At 44.8% G+C, this 24291-nt stretch overlaps 1 protein-coding gene across 2 annotated transcripts in view; it reads right to left on the reverse strand.

Annotated features, from left to right (window-relative positions):
• The window catches only part of FZD3 (frizzled class receptor 3), an 89252-nt gene that overhangs the window by 25863 nt on the left and 39098 nt on the right, over positions 1-24291 (reverse strand). For both annotated transcript variants that reach the window (XM_077291738.1, XM_077291737.1), the window contains exons 3-4: positions 22956-23152; positions 20067-21084 (exon numbers count right to left, since the gene is read on the reverse strand). In XM_077291738.1, coding sequence (XP_077147853.1) covers positions 20067-21084; positions 22956-23152 — 1215 coding nt within the window. The remainder of the gene's footprint in view (positions 1-20066; positions 21085-22955; positions 23153-24291) is intronic.

The raw sequence follows: 24291 nt of genomic DNA on the forward strand, positions 1-24291 counted from the left end.
TCTTGTGTTTCTTCCATTTTCTAATAATTGTGCCAACAGTTGTTGCCTTCTCACCAAGCTGCTTTCCTGTTGTCCTGTAGCCCATCCCAACCTTGTCTACAATTTTGTCCCTGGTGTCCTTAGACAGCTCTTTGGTCTTGGCCGTGGTGGAGAGGTTGGAGTGTGATTGATTGTGTGGACAGGTGTCTTTTATACAGGTAACGAGATCAGACAGGTGCAATTAATACAGGTAATGAGTGCAGAGTAGGAAGCTTCTTAAAGAAAAACTAACAGGTCCGTAAGAGCCAAAATTTTTGCTGGTTGGTCGGTGATCAAATACTTATTTCATGCAATAAAATGCAAATTAATTATGAAAAAAATCATACAATGTGATTTTCTTTTTACATTCTGTCTCTCACAGGTGAAGTGCACCTATGATAAAAATTACAGACCTCTCCATTCTTTGTAGGTGGGAAAACTTGCAAAATTGTCAGTGTATCAAATACTTATTTTCCCCACTGTCCCGATGGAGTAATCCCTTTAACCTTTGCACACATCTTTCTAGTAGACTTTGGGAGGAATCAAGACTTTTGCTCTAGTGCCATTAAAAAGTTGCAAATTTTGTTGGCGTTTTTATGCAATTTTTTTGCCATTTTATGACTCTTGAGACAAAATTAGTTGCAATCCTAAATGTTCACAATTTCTCAATCCGGTAGGAGGTGATTTGAAATCTGGAGAAACACTTCTAGACAAAATGTTATACTTAAAGGGGTTGTTGGCCTTGGTCTACAAGTCTGCAGTCGTACGCACGCACTGAACACGGCGAGGGTTCTCTGGTCCCGCCACTGGGAGCAGCGGCTGTACAATTTACATACTCCCTGCCACATTACGACTAGACTGTTTATGTAGGAAAACTGGGCGGATATCCCAAAAATGAGGTCCCAAGGTCTTCTGTGAATTGGAAATTGGGCAGTAGTGGGTATGCGTGACCACAATTCCTATATACAGTGAATACAGTGGAGGTGACACATGCCCACTACCTCATCATTTGGACCAGCAGCATTGGAACCCCCTTTCCCAGGATTAGTGGAGGTCTCAGCAGCTTTTATGGTACCTCCTTTATGGGAGACCCATGAAATTTTAATGAATATTATTGGTCAGATGATATTCAGCTAAAAGATGATTGGTCACATCAACTAATCTAGGCCGGCCCACAAGGTTCTGAGATCTGTCAAGATGTTCCTGGTGCTGACACCAGCCCCGATAATGGCAGATGCTATAAATCTGTATTGTTACATGACTTCGCCCATTCATTTTTCTGGCAGAGCTTGCTTTTATACTGAATGGCAAAGCATCAGCTTGGGTTATTAATGGAAGTGGCCGTTACCACACTGAACATCTGGTCATGGCAGCCAATAATTGCTCGCTGCCATTAGGTAGATGGACTGCGGCTTTGTCTATAAGTCTCCATGCAGCAGCTGCGTACCTGCAGGGAGGGGGCGAGAGACCATTATACCATATGACCACGACAACAGTAATAATTATATTGTCATCTGTTCCTTTAATTCAGTTATGGTGCAGGATAGGGAAGAGTTACTGTGAGAATGGAGAGAATCTCATCTGCATGGTGATCATGAATTATTCAGGATACTTCCATGAAGAAAAACTCAACCAAAAAAAACAAAAAAAAAAACTGTCCTATTCACAGGGGTGCACGAAGTTATGCAAAGGTTATAGTTTTCCTGGTCTAAAAAAGGTTAAAAAAAAAAGATTTTTGGTAATATTTATGGAGCATTGAATCAAGGCATTTGTGTCAGTTTTTGTTGGTATCAAAAAGTAAAAATTAAGAAAAAATTTTGGCCACAAAAATGTGCGACGTTTTGTGATATTTAGATAATGTCACGGGGTCCTACTCCGGTATCACACAATCAACAGAGCTAGAGTATAGTAAACAATTCCAAGACCTTTATTTAGGCAAAAATACGAAAGGTCCATATACGATCCACCACACAGGATAAAATAGTCCAGAAGCCGAATGCAGTTCAGTAACAGGATAAAAGTCCAACAATCCAGCAGAGGATAGCATTGTCCATATACTCTTCTTTCTCTCTGACGTGCTGTGCACACATCATCATTCCACACAGGACTGCTCTGTGTGTCACCTCCCTGATATTTACAAGTCCCTCTCCTCATTCACAGGTTAGGGGGGTGGGTCGCAGGGGCTCATTGATTCAACAAGCTAGTTCAATATGTCATTAGCATATTAGCAAACAACATTATTCACTGACCCTGTGGAGAGATAACAATACAGAACTGTGGGGGCTGATATCAGATGGCAAATTACAGCAATTCATCAATTGGCAAATAACTCATCCTACAAGAGAACACCATGATAATCAGTAAACTATACACAAAATGATACCCACATAACATATCCCACCATCACAGATAATTTTTGGGAAATAGTTCAAAATTGCGCTCGTCTGGAGATCAGGGGCGAACGGTCAGAAGTGCCAGATCTTCAGAATTACTTTATTTTTTAAATTTTGTGCCTCCCAAGAATTCTGTACCCCGGGGGTATCTGTCCCTCGATTACCCCCACATTCTATGCCACTGACTTGGTGTTGATGAATATAAAACCACCCAGAAACGCATGTAAATATAGGCAATTTTTTTTGGGTGGGTGTTGAAGTGTGGAAATAGTCCAGCAGCCTGGATCGTGTCCATCTTGAAAAGCTGGAAATCCAAACGCTTCCTACAACCACCATTGTGGACAACTAATTTAACGTGGCGCCATCCTGAAACTTTTACAAAAAAGTTGCAACTAAGATTTCACTATTTCGCCCGATGGGTAGATCTTCCCGTACATAGAAGACGGCAGCATTTTTTTCACAACTCCAAAAATGAATCTAAACCTAACAAATCAACAACCGATAAATGGGCTAGGATAATACAGAGCAATTCCCCAGAATTATCAACCAGTCAGCCTATAAAAAAAGGAGACTGCTTTAAAAATAATCAAATATTTTTATTAAAGCAAAACATAATGAAAATATAAAAATACGAAGGATTTTATGAGCTGATGTGCAAGGAAGCATCACATGGCTAGGTCATCATAATGCAAAAAGTTCCCCCAACGCACTTCAGAAGAAGCCAAAGTGAAACATTCCTCCCTAATACACTTCAGAAAAAGCCGACGAGAAACGTTCCCCCTAACGCACTTCAGGAGAAGACTAGGTAAAATGTTCTCCCAATGCACCTCAGAAGAAGGCAATGAGAAATGTTCCCCCCAACGCACTACAGAAGAAACCGAAGAGAAACGTTCCCCCAGCGCACTTCAGAAGAAGCTGAAGTGAAACATTTCCCCCAGTGCACTTCAGAAGAAGCCCACGAGAAACGTTGCACCTAATACACTTCAGAAGAAGCAGTCGAGAAACGCTCCACCAGCGCACTTCAGAAGAAGCCGAAGTGAAACGTTCCTCCCCAATACACTTCAGAAGAAGCCGACGAGAAACTTCCCCCTAATGCACTTCAGGAGAAGACGAAGTAAAACGTTCCCCCAATGTACTTCAGGAGAAGATGAAGTAAAACGTTCCCCCAATGCACTTCAGAAGAAGCCAACGAGAAATGTTCCCCAAACACACTACAGAAGAAGGCAATGAGAAACCTTCCTCCCAACGTACTACAGAAGAAGCTGAAGTGAAATGTTGCCCCTAATACACTTCAGAAGAAGCAGACGAGAAACGCTCCCCCAATGCACCACAGAAGAAGCCGAAGTGAAACATTTCCCCAATGCACTACAGAAGGTGATGAGAAACGTTCCCCCAACGCACTTGAGAAGAAGCCCACGAGGAACGTTGCCCCTAACGCACTTCATGAGAAGACGAAGTAAAATGTTCCCCCAATGCACTTCAGAAGATGAAGTAAAACGTTCCCCCTCTGCACTTCAGAAGAAGCCGATGAGAAATGTTCCCCAAACGCGCTACAGAAGAAGGCAATGAGAAACGTTCTCCCCAACGCACTACAGAAGAAACTGAAGTGAAACATTTCCCCCAGTGCACTTCAGAAGAAGCCCACGAGAAACATTGCCCCTAATACACTTCAGAAGAAGCAGACGAGAAACGCTCCACCAGTGCACTTCAGAAGACGCCAAAGTGAAACATTCCTCCCCAATGCACTTCAGAAGAAGCCGAAGTGAAACCTTTCTCCCCAATACACTTCAGAAGAAGCCGACGAGAAACGTTCCCCCTAACGCACTTCAGGAGAAGACGAAGTAAAACGTTCCCCCAATGCACTTCAGAAGAAGCCGACGAGAAATGTTCCCCAAACGCACTACAGAAGAAGGCAATGAGAAACGTTCACCCCAACGCACTACAGAAGAAGCTGAAGTGAAACATTCCTCCCCAATGCACTACAGAAGGTGATGAGAAACGTTCACCCCAACGCACTACAGAAGAAGCTGAAATGAAACATTCCTCCCCAATGCACTTCAGAAGAAGCCGAAGTAAAACGTTCCCCCAATGCAGTTCAGAAGAAGCCAACGCAAAACATTGCCTTCTAACGGATGTTTCACTTCACCTTCTTCAGAACTGCGTTTGGGGGAACGTTTTACATCGGCTTCTTCTGAAGTTGTATAGGGGGGAGCATTTTGCAACGGCTTTACCTGAAGGGCATTAGGGGGGACCCAGACCGTGGCAAATTAATACTGAGCAGTGGTAACTATAGATGCCTGACAGTAAGCAATAGAAATAGCATGAATTCATTTGTATCCAGCGTATGGGAGAGAGAAGTATCCTGATCCTTTAAAATGTATATCAAGCGTTTTTTACAGTAATATATATAGGACTGATGCACATATCCTCACCAAAACTAGTGTGCTTCAAATGGTTTGATTGCACAGTAAATTACTTTAGTGCTTTCGATATTTTATATTTTGATATATTTTAATCACGCATGTGTTTAAAAAGAAAGAGAAATCTGCAATGGCGTGAAAAAATAGGAAACAGGAAAAGATTTTGTGGTTCTCAGTAGTGATGAGCGAACGTGGTCAGTTAAGGTGTTCTCTCAGCATGCTCGGGTCCTAATAGGGCATCTTCGACATGATCGAATAATATGTTATAATATGTTCTAGCCCCTGCGGCTGCATGTCTCGTAGCTGATAGACAGCCGGATTGCCTAACAGCTGATCCTTGCATATATTGCACCTGTCGAACAGCCCATCCCTGCATGCGCTGCGTCTGTCGAACAGCCCATCCCTGCATGCGCTGCGTCTGTCGAACAGCCCATCCCTGCATGCGCTGCGTCTGTCGAACAGCCCATCCCTGCATGCGCTGCGTCTGTCGAACAGCCCATCCCTGCATGCGCTGCGTCTGTCGAACAGCCCATCCCTGCATGCGCTGCGTCTGTCGAACAGCCCATCCCTGCATGCGCTGCGTCTGTCGAACAGCCCATCCCTGCATGCGCTGCGTCTGTCGAACAGCCCATCCCTGCATGCGCTGCGTCTGTCGAACAGCCCATCCCTGCATGCGCTGCGTCTGTCGAACAGCCCATCCCTGCATGCGCTGCATCTGTCGAACAGCCCATCCCTGCATGCGCTGCGTCTGTCGAACAGCCCATCCCTGCATGCGCTGCGTCTGTCCAACAGCCCATCCCTGCATGCGCTGCGTCTGTCGAACAGCCCATCCCTGCATGGGCTGCGTCTGTCGTTGATCCCTGCATGTGCTGCGTCTGTCGAACAGCTTATCTCTGCATGTGTTGCGTCTGTCGAACAGCCGATCCCTGCATGTGCTGCGTCTTTCGAACAGCCGATCCCTGCATGTGCTGCATCTGTCGAACAGCCGCGAGACTAGCGCCAAGTTTGCCGTTGACTTTATCACAAGAGTTAGATGTTTTCCGAGATTTCAAACCTTCTGCAACTTTTACCATTTACAAAACATTTCAGGAAATTTGGATATGTCCAAGTTGGATTGAGTTTTGGGTCGTGTTCTGGTGGGAACTTTTCCCTTAGGTCTCCTCATACCCTCCGACCTAATTCTCTGCACACAGAGCCGTATTGTTGGGGTGATTTATACGGCGCAGGGTATGGGACCGGACATGTGTCTACAGCCCCGGAGCTGGAGCGTTCTTGGGTAGACTGGAGGTCATGGAGAAACCTGAATTTCCAGTTTAGAGAAGCAGTTTTGACTGTCGATGTCTCTTTTTGCTGCAACACGATCCGCCGGTCTCACTTTCAGGCTCGGGTTTTATCTGCACAACTTGAGACTATCGCTCCGCTCTCTTCTCGAGGTGGCTGCGCAAAGTTTCGGAGAGCCGCCTACATAATGGAACTACTGGCAGAACTTTAAATTGGAGATTTTCTTCAAGCGTTTGGTTTCAGGACTGATAAGATTCAGCAACTTCTTGCATCTGACCGGGATAAAAACCAAGCTCCTTGACAATGGGGCTTCTTTATTGCCAGTCTTCTGCTAAAAGCCTAGTTCACAGCCAGGTCATTCTGATGGATTGTGATACCTGGGAACGCTCTACATAGTAGAAACATACAGGAATCCCAGAATAATTGCCACTCTGATGGGATTTATTGAGTTACACGGGTGGTATGTGCCAGTTTGATTTTTATTTTAAAATTTTTGTTGCTGTAGTACCTGTTATGACCTGAATGCAGGGTGGCGCTATTACATTTTTTTTTTTTTTCATATTTTTAAGTGGCAGGAGGAGAATTTATTTAGACCGTCGTTGTATAGATGCGTCATGTTTATTAATCGATTTGCCACATTTTGGGCAGCCCATATTCTGCAGTCTAAAACCTGCACCTGTTACTTCTATATTTAATTTTTACTATAATTTTCTGGTGTCAATTATTGCAATCCTATTGGGCCACGGTTCGCCATTTCCCCTTTTTTGCTATGTGACCTTCATTTGTTATTAAATATAAAAATTCGAAAAAAAATTTGCCATTTGTTTTTGTTAAAAATGTGCGACTTTTAGCAATCTTTACTCAATCACCGTTTTTTCTTAAAAGTGGTTCGGTCTTAATTTGGGCAGAACTTGCACCAGAAATTGGAGTAAATAGCAGAGCCAAATTTATTAAAGGGAATCTGTCAGCAGGTTTTTGCTATGTATTTTGGGAGCAGCATGATGCAGGGGCAGAGGTCCTGATTTCAACAATGTATCACTTACTAGGCTGTGTTTTGCTGTTTCGATACAATCAGTGTTTTATCAGCAGGAGATTATCACTGCAGGACTAGGTGTCTAGTGCCTCCTAGTCCGGCCACGCCCCCCCACCACTTATCTGCTTCCTGACAGTGTTGTGGGCGGGGTTATAGAGCGCTCTGCATTCAAGCTCTGCTAGATCTGCAGCAGAGAAAATTGTGATCGTTTCCTGGGTGTAGCAGTTGTGATACAAAGTAACACATCGTTGGAATCAGGATCTCAGCCCCTACATCAGATTACTTAGCAAAAATCTGCTGAAAGTTTCCCTTTAAGTGTGTTTCTTATTAAGTGGACTTTCAGTGGTGTGAGAAATGCCCCAAAATATGTAAACTATAGCTCGTCTGGGGATTAGTGGGATTCTACAAGATTACAAAATCATGGCTGACTTCTTCCTAGAAGAGCGCCACACTTATCCACAGGTTGTGTATGGTATTGCAGTTCAGCTCCATTGAAGTGGCTGCAGCTGCGCTGTGATACCACTCCTGTGACGCTGTGTTTTAGGTGAAAAAAGTAGCAGCCATGTTTTTCTAACCTTACACAACCCCTTTAAGTCTAAGGCTACTTTTGTTATGCAAGATGCGAGTTATCTGCAGTGGGAGGGCATTTTTAAAACTTGCAGAATTATGAGTGCAGCTCTGGATGTAACAAGTAGATTTAAAGCACTTGTCTCTGGGTAGTTATTAAATATTCTATCTGGCCGTGATGGGACTTGTAGTTCACCCACGTCCCAGGAGCTACAGGACAGGTCGGGCTGTACACGGAGTACCTGGGATACACCCAGACCGGATTCTAGTCTTGTACGCTCCCGGGTTCCCTGTCGCTCAGGCTTTCCTGCAGTACGATGATAATGAATGAATTGTCGGCGGTGGCGCAGGTTTCTGCTTGTTACCCTCCTGATGCCAGGACATGTGTTTATTTCTTTACCTCACTTGTTTGTTTTTAGGTGAAAATCAATTAAAGGGCCACAAACCTTGTTTTAGAAAACTTATAATAGTGCAGAAGCCTCTATAGACAAGTGGGAGTGGTTCTTGAATTTCCTATATGACCGTCTTCTTGAGGACCACGCCCAGTTGTCTCAAAAGATAAGGTCCGAACGTCCTCTCTGTGAGTGGAGCAGTAGTGAGCATGTGTGACCACCAGACAGTGAAAGGAGCAGTGGTCGCACATGCTCACTAGAACTCCATTCACACAGAGAACTTCAAGACCCCTGTTCTCAGGATTAGTGGTGGTGGTCTTAGCAACTAGAACCCCAGACATCAGACATTTATCAGCACAAGATAGATGATACACACGTGATCATTCGAGGTCCAGCTGATCTCGAGAATGAATGGAGCAGTACTGAGCATGTGCGACCACATGTAGGAGCCGTGGTCGCACATGCTCAATACTGCTCCATTCAAACGCATTCATGGGATCAGTGGAGGTCTCCGCAGCTGGACCTCCAGAGGATATACATAGATGGGTGATACATTGCACTAATGATGGGGGCACCACTGACACGGAGGACATAAGCACCCAGAAAGGCCACCCGTGTGTCATCCTGCATGTATGGACAGTCCCACATTTGGGCACGGTTATTATAGGGGGAAACGTCAATGGGAAGGTACTGCACAAATCAACCTTAACCCTAAAGCCCAGACTCAGGAACGTATATATATATATATTTTTCTTTCTATTTTTGGAGGGCTCTATAATGGTAACAGCGATTCAATGCTTTATATTTATGGCGTGAATCGCGTGGCGTATTGTGGTTACACAGAGAATATATTTAGATTAGCGCTGGTTGACGCTGGTGATTAGTGTGACGGGGTCTGCAGGGGAATGTATACAGTTTACATCAGCGTCTACAGAGCCTCGGCAGTACCACGCGCTTCACACTGCATCGTCCATGGAATATCAGAGGATGGCGTAAAAGGTGACAACTCTGCATAACCAGGGTGAGGATTACTGCCTCGCACAGACAGGATGGTTCTGATTAAAGTCCTGAATTTGGACATCGGGAATGGAGAAATGGAACAATGGATCCTGGGAGCATCTGCTCCTTGTATTCAGGGAGTGGTACATACGCCGTGCTCATCTGGTCCTCCGAGACATCGGCCCCCCTCACATTGGGGCTGCAACACATTCTGCTGCTCCAGTATGCAGCCGAAAGGAATTAACTATTAACATTCTGGACTCGTCGCCCGGTCTGGGATACAAGGAGGACGCAGGTGTCGGTTTGTTACGTCTATGTTTAATATGGACGCCATGCTGAGATAGGGAAGACCGGTTACTATAATGGAGCGCTGTCACTTTAATGACATCCTGTTTCCAGCGCGTTTCTACCAAGCTATGGAAATTATCTAAAATCACAGCGCAGTCTGCAATCTGGCTTCCTGAGCAGCTGGATACGTGTAAAATATAATAAAAACATAAAAGATAAGAAAAAATAAAGCAACAAATACTAATCAAAATACTACTAATAGTAAATATATAAAAACAATATATAATAAATAAAAACATTATATATAATGTTTTTGTTCATTATATATATGTTTTTATTATTATATATATATATATATATATATATATATATATATATATATATATATATATATATATATATATATATACGGTATATTTTAAAATAATAACATTATATTTGTATTTTATTATCTATATAATTAAATAAAATACTAATAATAATCTTGGAAAAAAACATTAAAGTAAATAGAATAAAACTTAAACAGAAATTGCAAAAATAGTAAAAAAAATAAATAAAATAAAGCAGATATAAACTTCAAAAAAATAAAAAAAATAAAAAGAGATGACCGCTGATATAGGAAAAATATCCTTGTGTGTTTTCCAAGGACCATTGTTTACATTGGACCGGATAAGTCACATCCAGAAAAAAAAACAATGTGCAATCTTTTTTTATATATTTGTTTTTTATAATATTGATTTCTGTATAATTTATGGTGGGCTTTGTTGGTGGGCTTCTCAGTTCAGCTCCATGTCTCAGTATGTGCAGGTTTCCTGGACATCTCTACTATGTGAGGACATGTGAGGGGTGTTCGACCTTCATGTGGTAAATCTCTGTCTCCATGATGGGCGCACACAAATCTTGCAGAGCAGCCAGGTCTGGTCGGGCCCGGGCTCTATGTACTGAGGAGGCCTGAGCCCGGGGTCACAGTGATAGATATTTCTGTTTTTACTCCTAAAGGCCCCGTCTCACTTAGCGACGCTAAAGCGATCCCGACAACGATACGACCTGTCAGGGATCGTTGCTGCGTCGCTATGTGGTCACTGGTGAGATGTCAAACAGTGAGATCTTCCAACGATCGCTGCTGCGATCTCACTGTTTGACATCTCACCAGTGACCTGTACAACGATGTCACATGGGAGCTATTATGACGATTCAGTGTCTGAGTCGTCAACGAGGTCGTTGGTAAGGTGTCAAACACAGCGATGTGTGCTACCCAGCGGGACCTCAACGATCAAAAAAAGGTCCAGGCCATTCCGACACGACCAGCGATCTCACAGCAGGGGCCTGGTCGCTGCTACGTGTCACACATAGCGAGATCGCTACTGAGGTCGCTGTTGCGTCACGAAACTTGTGACTCAGCAGCGATCTCGCTTAGTGAGACGGGGGCTTTAGTCAAGGTCAGGACGGGAATCATAAAGCCGGATCTGATCACAGTTTTCATAAAATAGTAGTGCGATCACCATGACATGAAGACCACGGCCTTCATGTCTGCCCCACAGACTGCTCATCCGGACCGGTATACATGGGAACCTGGGGCTCCTGGAGAAGTTTCCACATAGACCTTGTGGTCCAGTTTACTGGCATAAGATGGCCATGTGTGACCTGATGATATCCATAACCTGTTATTGGGGCTCTGGGCAACAGTGACACCCACAGATCCCCCACAACAGCGCGTCATCCGCAGATCCCCCATAACAGCGCGTCATCCGCAGATCCCCCATAACAGCACGTCATCCACAGATCCCCATAACAGGCATCACCCACAGATCCTCATAACAGCGCATCATCCACAGATCCCCCATAACAGTGCATCATCCAAAGATCCTCCATAACAGTGCGCCATCCACAGATCCCCCATAACAGAGCGTCATCCACAGATCCCCCATAACAGTGCATCATCCACAGATCCCCCATAACAGTGCATCATCCACAGATCCCCCATAACAGTGCATCATCCAAAGATCCTCCATAACAGTGCGCCATCCACAGATCCCCCATAACAGAGCGTCATCCACAGATCCCCCATAACAGTGCATCATCCACAGATCCCCCATAACAGTGCATCATCCACAGATCCCCCATAACAGTGCGTCATCCACAGATCCCCATAACAGTGCGTCCTCCACAGATCCCCCATAATAGTGCGACATCCACAGATCCCCCATAACAGCGCGTCATCCCCAGATCCCCCATAACAGCGCGTCATCCACAGATCCCCCATAACAGTGCATCATCCACAGATTCCCCCATAACAGTGCATCATCCACAGATTCCCCCATAACAGTGCATCATCCACAGATTCCCCCATAACAGTGCATCATCCACAGATTCCCCCATAACAGTGCATCATCCCCAGATCCCCCATAACAGTGCGTCATCCACAGATCCCCCATAACAGTGCGTCATCCACAGATCCCCATAACAGTGCGTCATCCAGATCCCCCATAACAGTGCGTCATCCACAGATCCCCCATAACAGTGCATCATCCACAGATCCCCATAACAGTGCGTCTTCCACAGATCCCCCATAATAGTGCGTCTTCCACAGATCCCCCATAACAGTGCATCATCCACAGATTCCCCCATAACAGTGCATCATCCACAGATTCCCCCATAACAGTGCATCATCCACAGATCCCCCATAACAGTGCGTCATCCACAGATCCCCCATAACAGTGCATCATCCACAGATTCCCCCATAACAGTGCATCATCCACAGATCCCCCATAACAGTGCATCATCCACAGATTCCCCCATAACAGTGCATCATCCACAGATTCCCCCATAACAGTGCATCATCCACAGATCCCCCATAACAGCGCGTCATCCCCAGATCCCCCATAACAGTGAGTCATCCACAGATCCCCCATAACAGTGCATCATCCACAGATCCCCATAACAGTGCGTCATCCACAGATCCCCCATAACAGTGCGTCATCCACAGATCCCCCATAACAGTGCGTCATCCACAGATCCCCATAACAGTGCGTCATCCACAGATCCCCCATAACAGTGCGTCATCCACAGATCCCCCATAACAGTGCATCATCCACAGATCCCCATAACAGTGCGTCTTCCACAGATCCCCCATAATAGTGCGTCTTCCACAGATCCCCCATAACAGTGCATCATCCACAGATTCCCCCATAACAGTGCATCATCCACAGATTCCCCCATAACAGTGCATCATCCACAGATCCCCCATAACAGTGCGTCTTCCACAGATCCCCCATAATAGTGCGTCTTCCACAGATCCCCCATAACAGTGCGTCATCCTTAGACCCCCCATAACAATGACAGCCCCCTCCTCCTTACATATACCCGGCTGTGGGTCGTGTATTGCTGTACACATGTGTCAGGAGATGGCAGATGGCCGTGTACATCAGCCAGAACAGAGTGATAAATCTGTGCTAATCCCTGTAATTCACTTCACAAGGGAAACGTCAGAACTTGTCTAACAACTTGTTCGCCCGCTAATGGTCTACATCCCAAAAATCATAACAAATCATTGCTGGTAACTGTCACCCTATTAATGTCAATCACCCCGAGACGCCTCCGATGTCCTCGTGTATGAGGAGCGCCTGATATCGGGCACACACGGATGTATCTACAGATCTGAAGAGGCGGCCATGGGGGGCACAGAGGGGTCGGCACTTCTGGCTACTCATCCCACTGAAGAACACTACAGGCGGCCTCTCCCTAGCTTGTAGTGGCTGATAACAGAGAACAATAGAGGCAGAAGAATGACTTAATATAGGATAGATGTGACCCACCCCTGATATGACGCAGACACCGATGTTCTTCAAAGCCGGCCTCTAACCCCTCACCGGCCCTTGCTCCTTGATATTGACCCTTCAGCCCAGGTAATCTATCATCTCTGGCAGCTGAATGATATTTGCTCATAGACATCAAAAGGCCTCCCTTATTCACCCTCACGGGCCTCGAGTACGGGCGGGCCCTGGATCGATTGTTGCAGAGGCCATTAACCCTTCTCCATCATGACCACCAGATTTAGATCCGCCCGATGGTTTCGCCACCCAAGCATCGGTCATGAATAGGAGTTTTTGGGTTGGTCCCGATAACACTGAGACCTCCGGACTGGACCATATTGCTGAAAAAGAAAAATCTATTCCTTCCTTGCTGATGGCTGATCCTAAAAAAAAAAAATTATTGCCACCATACAGCGCTTGTATTATACAGTCCTCACATTATAGTGCTACCAAGTATGCACATTTTTATGATAATTGTAGGTAGCATGATGGAAGTTTTTATTGTGGTGGGTGGGAACGAGGTGGGAGATGGCCTCTTTTTCCTACTCTATAATCTGGTCGGGGAGGATTTTTTAAGATTTTTTTATTAAAAAAAAAAAAAAAAAAGGAGAAACGCCTGTCTGATGAGTCTCCAAAGTAAACACTGCCCAGCATTAATGATACTGGCATTGTGTGCTGAAATATAATACCGTCCTCTTATGTTCTGCATGATGTGAGTGTCTCATACCAGGTTTATTTACCAAGACTGGCAAGATCGTGCAACCGAGGCCAGACCAGGAAACAATCCTCCCATTCTTATTACATCCAGTGTCTACTGCAATAATTGACATAAAAAAAAAAAGTAAAGGATTCTTAATGTGCCATTTAGTGCATTTTTTAACCCCTTCATGACCCAGCCTATTTTGGCCTTAATGACCTTGCCGTTTTTTGCAATTCTGACCAGTGTCCCTTTATGAGGTAATAACTCCGGAACGCTTCAACGGATCCTAGCGATTCTGAGATTGTTTTTTCGTGACATATTGGGCTTCATGTTAGTGGTAAATTTAGGTCGATAATTTCTGAGTTTATTTGTGAAAAAAACGGAAATTTGGCGAAAATTTTGAAAATTTCGCAATTTTCACATTTTGAATTTTTATTCTGTTAAACCAGAGAGTTATGTGACACAAAATAGTTAATAAATAACGTTTCCCACATGTCTACTTTACATCAGCACAATTTTGGAAACAAATTTTTTTTTTGCTAGGAAGTTATAAGGGTTAAAATTTGACCAGTGATTTCTCATTTTTACAACAAAATTTACAAAACCATTTTTTTTAGGGACCACCTCACATTTGAACTCAGTTTGAGGGTTCTATATGGCTGAAAATACCCAAAAGTGACACCATTCTAAAAACTGCACCCCTCAAGGTGCTCAAAACCACATTCAAGAAGTTTATTAACCCTTCAGGTGTTTCACAGCAGCAGAAGCAACATGGAAGGAAAAAATGAACATTTAACTTTTTAGTCACAAAAATGATCTTTTAGCAACAATTTTTTTATTTTCCCAAGGGTAAAAGGAGAAACTGGACCACGGACGTTGTTGTACAATTTGTCCTGAGTACGCTGATACCTCATATGTGGGGGTAAACCACTGTTTGGGTGCACGGCAGGGCTCGGAAGGGAAGGAGCGCCATTTGACTTTTTGAATGAAAAATTGGCTCCAATCTTTAGCGGACACCATGTCGCGTTTGGAGAGCCCCCGTGTGCCTAAACATTGGAGCTCCCCCACAAGTGACCCCATTTTGGAAACTAGACCCCCCAAGGAACTTATCTAGAAGCATAGTGAGCACTTTAAACCCCCAGGTGCTTCACAAATTGTTCCGTAAAAATGAAAAAGTACTTTTTTTTCACAAAAAAATTATTTTAGCCTCAATTTTTTCATTTTCACATGGGCAACAGGATAAAATGGATCCTAAAATTTGTTGGACAATTTCTCCTGAGTACACCAATACCTCACATGTGGGGGTAAACCACTGTTTGGGCGCACGGCAGGGCTCGGAAGGGAAGGCACGCCATTTGACTTTTTGAATGGAAAATTAGCTCCAATCATTAGCGGACACCATGTCGCGTTTGGAGAGCCCCTGTGTGCCTAAACATTGGAGCTCCCGCACAAGTGACCCCATTTTGGAAACTAGACCTCCCAAGGAACTAATCTAGATGTGTGGTGAGCACTTTGAACCCCCAAGTGCTTCACAGAAGTTTATAACGCAGAGCCATGAAAAAATAAATAATTTTTCTTTTCTCAAAAATGATTTTTTAGCCCACAATTTTTTATTTTCCCAAGGGTAACAGGAGAAATTGGACCCCAAAAGTTGTTGTCCAGTTTCTCCTGAGTATGGTGATACCCCATATGTGGGGGTAAACCACTGTTTTGGCACACGTCGGGGTTCGGAAGTGAAGTAGTGACGTTTTGAAATGCAGACTTTGATGGAATGCTCTGCGGGCGTCAGGTTGCGTTTGCAGAGCCCCTGATGTGCCTAAACAGTAGGAACTCCCCACAAGTGACTCCACTTTGGAAACTAGACCCCCAAGGGAACTTATCTAGATGTGTGGTGAGCACTTTGAACCCCCAAGTGCTTCACAGAAGTTTATAACGCAGAGCCGTGAAAATAATAAATGTGTTTCCTTTCCTCAAAAATATTTTTTAGCCCAGAATTTTTTATTTTTGCAAGAGTAACAGGAGAAATTGGACCCCAAAAGTTGTTGTCCAGTTTCTCCTGAGTACGCTGATACCCCATATGTGGGGGTAAACCACTGTTTGGGCACATGCCGGGGCTCAGAATGGAAGTAGTGACGTTTTGGAATGCAGACTTTGATGGATTGGTCTGCGGGCATCATGTTACGTGTGCAGAGCCCCTGATATGCCTAAACAGTAGAAACCCCCCACAATTGACCCCATTTTGGAAACTAGACCCCCCAAGGAACTTATCTAGATGTGTGGTGAGCACGTAAACTTCTGTGAAGCACTTGGGGGTTGAACAACGCAGAGCCGTGAAAATAAAAAATCATTTTTCTTTCCTCAAAAAAGATGTTTTAGCAAGCAATTTTTTATTTTCACAAGGGTAACAGGAGAAATTGGACCCGAATATTTGTTGCCCAGTTTGTTGTGAGTACGCTGATACCCCATATGTGGGGGTAGACCACTGTTTGGGCATATGCCGGGGCTCGGAAGGGAAGTAGTGGCATTTGAAATGCAGACTTTGATGGAATGGTCTGCGGGCGTCACGTTGCATTTGCAGAGCCCCTGATATGCCTAAACAGTAGAAACACCCCACAAGTGACCCCATTTTGGAAACTAGACCCCCCAAGGAACTTATCTAGTTGTGTGGTGAGCACTTTCAACCCCCAAGTGCTTCACAGAAGTTTATAACGCAGAGCCGTGAAAATAAAAAATAATTGTTCTTTCCTCAAAAATTATGTTTTAGCAAGTAATTTTTTATTTTTGCAAGGGTAACAGGAGAAATTGGACCCCAACAGTTGTTGCCCAGTTTGTCCTGAGTACGCTGGTACCCCAAATGTGGGGGTAAACCACTGTTTGGGCGCACGTTGGGGCTTGGAAGGGAGGGAGCACCATTTGACTTTTTGAACGCAAGATTGGCTGGAATCAATGGTGGCGCCATGTTGCGTTTGGAGACCCCTGATGTGCCTAAACAGTGGAAACCCCTCAATTCTAACTTCAACACTAACCCCAACACACCCCTAATCCTAATCCCAACTGTAGCCATAACCCTAATCACAACCCTATCCCCAACACACCCCTAACCACAACCCTAACCGCAACACACCCGTAACCCTAATTCCAACCCTAACCCTAATCCCAACCCTAACCACAACTGTAACCCCAACACACCCCTAACCACAAGCCTAATCTTAACCCTATTTCCAACCCTAGCCCTATTTCCAACCCTAACTCTAATTCCAACCCTAACCCTAAGGCTATGTGCCCACGTTGCGGATTCGTGTGAGATTTTTCCGCACGATTTTTGAAAAATCTGCAGGTAAAAGGCACTGCGTTTTACCTGCAGATTTACAGCAGATTTCCAGTGTTTTTTTGTGCGGATTTCACCTGCGGATTCCTATTGAGCAACAGGTGTAAAACGCTGCGGAATCCGCACAAAGAATTGACATGCTGCGGAAAATACAACGCAGCGTTTCTGCACGGAATTTTCCGCACCATGGGCACAGTGGATTTGGTTTTCCATAGGTGTACATGGTGCTGTAAACCTGATGGAAAACTGCTACGAATTCGCAGCGGAGAATTCGCAGCGGCCAATCCGCTGCGGATCCGCGGCCAATCCGCTGCGGATCCGCGGCCAATCCGCTGCGGATCCGCGGCCAATCCGCTGCGGATCCGCGGCAATCCGCTGCGGATCCGCGGCCAAATCCGCACTGTGTGCACATGCCATAACCCTAACCCTAACCCTACCCCTAACCCTACCCCTAGTTCTAACCCTAACCCTAGTGGAAAACGAAAAAAAAAAACAAAACATTATTTATTTTATTATTGTCCCTATGGGGGTGATAAAGGGGGGGGGTTTATTTATTTATTTTTTTTATTTTGATCGCTGTGATAGAATCTACCACAGCGATCAAAATGTACCTGTAAGGAATCTGCCGGCTGGCAGATTCGGCGGGCGCACTGAGCATGCGCCCGCCATTTTGGAAGATGGCGGCGCCCAGCGAGGAGACATACGGACACCGGGAGGATCGGTAAGTATGAAGGGGTGGTGGGGGGGTGGATCGGAGCACAGGGGGGGTAATCGGAGCACAGGGGGGGTGATTACAAACAAGGAGGGAGCGGACAGGAGGACGGGGGAGCCGGCAGGCGGACGGAGGGGACCGGACCCCATAACGGAGGACTGGGGGGGCGATCGGTGGGTGTGGGGGGGGGGGGGTCACTTGAGTATTTCCAGCCATGGCCGATGATATTGCAGCATCGGCCATGGCTGGATTGTAATATTTCACCAGTTTTTTAGGTGAAATATTACAAATCGCTCTGATTGGCAGTTTCACTTTCAACAGCCAATCAGAGCGATCGTAGCCACGGGGGGGTGAAGCCACCCCCCCTGGGCTGAAGCACCACTCCCCCTGTCTCTGCAGATCGGGTAAAATCGGAGTTAACCCTTTCACCCGATCTGCAGGGACGCGATCATTCCATGACGCATACGCTGCGTCATAGGTCGGATTGGCACAGACTTTCATGACGCAGCGTATGCGTCAAAGGTCGGGAAGGGGTTAAAGGAGACCTACACCTAAAGAAATATAATACCGTAGTAGGATAAAAGGATAAAAAAAGCGTAATACCTCCTTTCCTCCAGGGGTGGAGCTGTAGGGAAATTGAATAGTTGTTTTGCCTGGATTTTCTTGATCACAATTGATCTGATCTCATGAGAAACTATGATAAAAAAGGGGTCCCACATGGTAAGTCTACACTCACCGGCCACTTTATTAGGTACACCTGTCCAACTTCTTGTTAACACTTAATTTCTAATCAGCCAATCACATGGCGGCAACTCAGTGCATTTAGGCATGTAGACATGGTCAAGACAATCTCCTGCAGTTCAAACCGAGCATCAGTATGGGGAAGAAAGGTGATTTGAGCGCCTTTGAACGTGGCATGGTTGTTGGTGCCAGAAGGGCTGGTCTGAGTATTTCAGAAACTGCTGATCTACTGGGATTTTCACGCACAACCATCTCTAGGGTTTACAGAGAATGGTCCGAAAAAGAAAAAAAATCCAGTGAGCGGCAGTTCTGTGGGCGGAAATGCCTTGTTGATACCAGAGGTCAGAGGAGAATGGGCAGACTGGTTCGAGCTGATAGAAAGGCAACAGTGCCTCAAATCGCCACCCGTTACAACCAAGGTAGGCCTAAGAGCATCTCTGAACGCACAGTGCGTCGAACTTTGAGGCAGATGGGCTACAGCAGCAGAAGACCACACCGGGTACCACTCCTTTCAGCTAAGAACAGGAAACTGAGGCTACAATTTGTACAAGCTCATCCAAATTGGACAGTAGAAGATTGGAAAAACGTTGCTTGGTCTGATGAGTCTCGATTTCTGCTGCGACATTCGGATGGTAGGGTCAGAATTTGGCGTAAACAACATGAAAGCATGGATCCATCCTGCCTTGTATGGAGCATCTTTGGGATGTGCAGCCGACAAATCTGCGGCAACTGTGTGATGCCATCATGTCAATATGGACCAAAATCTCTGAGGAATGCTTCCAGCACCTTGTTGAATCTATGCCACGAAGAATTGAGGCAGTTCTGAAGGCAAAAGGGGGTCCAACCCGTTACTAGCATGGTGTACCTAATAAAGTGGCCGGTGAGTGTATATAAATCGGCTTTTGGAAGTACATTGACAGGTGGGTTTGGATGAAGAACGGGAGTTGTTAGGGTCTTTTAAAAAGAAAAAAAAAAAGTTTTTACATTTTTTAATTATTTTTTTTATGATCAATATGTACCTGAAAAAAGTTTAAATCAAAGCCCTAGACCATATTACATGATGATTTGTATTTTACCAAGAATTCCTAGTGAGGGCTCAGAGTTGTGGCATCATCAATGATCAGCTGACTGAACTGTGGAACTGGTTTACCAGTGCAGCGCCATACACTTGGTAGTGATTGTGCCAGGTATTGCAGTACAGAAAAATTCACCAGAAGATGAGGCTGGTAGACAAGGAAGGTGATGAAGCGCTTATCGAAACACTTATCAAAGCCACTTTACTCAACTAGTTGGTGGGTTGCAGAAAGTCTTAGAGAGACCCTCAATAGCATAGCCCAGGAAACCCCTTTGAATCCCACAGCAACCACCCTTAAAACCCTTACCTGGTAGGGGCATGGTATGTGATATTCCTTGCAACGTTCCTGGATCCAGGTGGTCTCCCAAACCCCTCGATATGCCTGCTCATAAAAATAGCAGCCGATCACGATCAAAAGGGGCACAAGGTAAAGTACGCTGAAGACACCAATGCGGATCATAAATTTCACCAGTTTGTCCTGGTTTTCCTTTTCTAATGGAATTTCAATCCGTACTCGATTCAATGAAATAATCCCAGCCAGAAGGAGAGATACTCCGACCACGACGTTAAGGCAGAGAGGAGCCAGGACGAAGTATCTCAAGGCGTGGACATCGTAGAGGCCTACAAAACACACTCCGCTGATGTTGTCTCCTTCAATTTTGTTCATGGCTAGTAAGATGATGGTTAAGGTTCCAGGGATGCCCCATGCGCTGGCGTGAAATAATAGTGCTTTCTTCTCAATGGCTTCACTCCCCCATTTTGGAACAGCAGCCAGGAACCAAGTAATGGTAAGGATGACCCACCAAACGCTGCCGGCCATGGTGAAGAAGTAGAGGACCATGAAGAGCATGGTGCAGGACTTGTTGTGAGATCCTTGGGTCACGGTAGAAGCCTTGTATTTGCCGGGGCTGGCCGAGTTGCATGCTACACGGTCTTCTAATAAAAACCCAATGAAGAAGATCAACGACACCATCATGTAGCAGACAGCGTAAAATATGATAGGTCTCTCAGGGTAGCGAAATCTGGTTACATCGATAAGAAACGTCAAAAAGGTGAAGAGGGTGGCAGAGAGACAAACTATGGATATCACTCCAATAAAGTATCGAGCAAATGAAAGTTCTTCTCTACGGAAGTACATGTGTGGGCAGGGAGGAGAGCAGTCACGCACTCCCAGAAAAGAGTAACCCAAATCTGGCTCGATTTTTAGCTCCCGAGGACACCAGAAGCCGTAGTCTTTTTGCACTGCTAGAGGGGTGATGTCCGTAGGCTCGCTGGAAAAGCTGATGTCTACAAGACGGGGATAGGGCTCGTCACAATCAGGGAACCTACAATGAAAAATAAGACAAGTAGTCACCAAAAAGTCTTGAACATCTGCTATTTTTCTATATTCCTAGATACAACTAGCATTTGTCCAAAATATCACATTTTTTACGAAAGACTCTGTGGCATTGCACAATGGTCCAACCGTTAGGAGCAGATTGATCATCAGTAAAACAAAATTGGAAATGGTGATAAAACAAGAAAGCCTAAAGCTGGGGTTACAATCTGCCCATAGCGAGACTTGAGGATCAGTGCCCTGCATCAGCCGAATGGATAATTTAAGAGGACCCTAAAATCATCGCTCTTGGTAGATTGTCACTACAGATTGTGATACCATACGTTTTGGTTCCTATATATTTTCCATTGACCTATGTTAAAACTGCTTGAAGGGCAGTTTTTAACTTTCAATTTCGTTGATCAGCACTCGGTATGAGTAGACTATCCCCGGCTTTAAGCTGGTCATACACATTAAATGGCCATTACATGGCTGTCAGCCGAAGGATGTCCGCGATCAGACATCCGGCGCCTCCATACACAATAGATCATCGGTCAAACCTGTCGATATTGGCAGGTTCAGGCGTCATTCATTTCTATGACCAGCTTTAGTCTGTTTTTATCACCATTCCCTGTTTTGCTTTACTGGTGAACAATCTGCTCCCTTGGTTGACCTGATCTGCCCCATGTACTAGGACATGCTCTCAGTGTGATTTATTAACACTTGTGTCCCCCACCCCCTTCCCTACCACAAGAGTTATTTTTGAGGCAGCAGGGGCCAACATAACAGGTGGTGTCCAGTTTCAGACCATCCAAATCCTCTTAGTGTAGAAGACACTTCTGTTATATGTATCACATGTAAAAAAAATCTTTACTGCAATTCCACCAAAAATTAGACCTCAAATTGAAAGAAAAAAATATATATCATATTGTGCCTTGCTGCAAGTTGAACTTGCAGAATGTTCTCCTGGATAAATAGGTCTCGGGCTCAAATATGCTTACAGATGTGCTCCACCATGGACCCCTTATCATGTAGTTTAGGGGTTGTGCGTTGAGACCAGTTTTGGTGAGGATAGTAAATATCTAAAACTCCCTGTATGTGAATAGTATTCTCATTCGACCATTTCATGGGTTGAGGACTACGAACGAGAAAGTTTAAGAATGTAAAGGAGTCCAGCACGTTTCACATCATCAGATGGGAGGATTCTGGTCAAACCCCACAAAATTTACAACCATGACAAAGTATTTGGTTTCAGGCGTATTACATGGGGGATTGTTACTGTCCTGACCTTTCTCCTTTGGAGTAATTTATAGTAAGAGACTGTCTCTCAGCTGTCTCTACCCTGACCTTCAGGTCCGGCCATAAAAAGAGTCTTCTTCACAGGGAATGCTCCAATAACACCTTATCTGAGCACGCTCACTCATCACTAAGGACCTGTAGATTAGGGGTGACGGTCACAATGATGCAAGATCCTGCATTCTCCCAAGTCCTGCTACCCCTCAGGAACACCCATTAATTTTATGTTAGAGCAAGACGACTGCCATAATATAGAGGGCGTAAAATGCATTGGAAATATGGCGCAAGGAACAAGTGTCAACACAGCAGAGGCCAACTTCTACCCAATGAACAGGTCTTGGACTTCTGACGAGCGCCACCAAGATGAAACAGAGTTGGATCTTGAAGTGCAAATCATAGGCTTCCTGCCCCAAGACCCCTTGTCCGGCAAGTAGGTGTATAGCCTATAAGCTGACTGCGTCCTCGCACAGACGGCAAAATGATACCCCTGTATTGATCCACCTAAGCTAGGGACGAGATCTTAGAAAAAGTATTTTTCACGTGTTCTACATAGACCTTAGCAATGGATTTGAGAACTAGAATTACCGGCTACACTCCATGTCCTCCGGCCACGACACGCCAAACATATCCATGAGCTTTCGGCAGTCATTGTACGCCCGCTGGCATAACCTTCGGCAAGGGAGGGTGACCCGGCCATATTCGGTGCAGACGGGTGCATAGAGAGCACACAGGAACGGCCTGAAGTCTTTGGAGCACTCGAGGTTTACCATGGGGTGGAAAGGCTGGAAAATAATAATAAAGAAAAACATTAACAGAAGGTACGATAATAAACAAAATACATAAAACAGGTAAGTTATGGCCGCCGGCAATTAAATCCCGACAACGTTCATAAAGAGCTCTCATAAATGTGAAGCTTTAGGGCAGAAGCCCGACACAGAAGAAAATCCGCTAGGTTGTCCACATCTAGATGCAAACCTTCCGCTATCATCAGTTTTGGCACATGTGTATTTTACACTGCCATTCACCTAAAGGCTGGCGCAGGTTATTTCACCAGTGTCCGTGCCGCCCAGTTGATTTTTCACGTTCTTGGCGATTGTGGAATCCCATGGATGTGCTACGGATGAGGACGAGACACCTTTAATGGGAAACCTCTCCACCTTCACCGTTCGGCTGATAATTTATAGCGAGTAACTTTAATGAAACGCCAAAGCCATATACCGAAACGCTCCGTCATGAGCCTTAAAGTCACTTAAAACAAAATCCTCAGTAATTATGAAATGTAAAAAAAAAAATTAACCAAGTCAGGATACTAGCAAAACTGGATGGGAACCAATATGGACGTCATTGCATCCGATGATCCCGTCAGCTTTCTATACAGCCGGCACTTGCCTTAAACATTAAAGGCAATCTCGGAGAGCAGCATTTAAGTGGTGCAACCCCAGTGTGCCATCTGTACAGGCGCCCAAGACCCCCTTTGTGATGTATTCATGGATAACCAATGGGTTAACCTTCCATCACGGCCATCTTGGTACTACTGTAATTCCCAGCCACAGACCAACATACTCAAGTATTGGCGTATATAGTATGAATTATTACATGATTTAAAAACAACACATTTCCCATGTAAAAAGATAAAATAAAAAAATATAAGTATATTTGGTATTACATATCTACACAGTTCATTTCAAACAAATAAAAGGTTTTTTTTAGGGAAATGGCTTCAGGAAATGCTCCTTCTGTCAGCTTTTTTTGCAGCTTTTCAATCGGGCAGTGCCTGGCTGGGTGCATTTTCCCATCAGGATCCACGTCAAAGAGATGACATGCACTTTTTTTTCTACCATGGGGTGTTTTTCAAAACCTGAAGTGGGAAAAACATTTTTATTTTTTTTTAAAGACTGACGATAACCTGTAAAGTGGTTTT

The sequence above is a fragment of the Ranitomeya variabilis genome, chromosome 2 (genome assembly GCF_051348905.1).
Source record: "Ranitomeya variabilis isolate aRanVar5 chromosome 2, aRanVar5.hap1, whole genome shotgun sequence".
NCBI lineage: Eukaryota > Metazoa > Chordata > Amphibia > Anura > Dendrobatidae > Ranitomeya > Ranitomeya variabilis.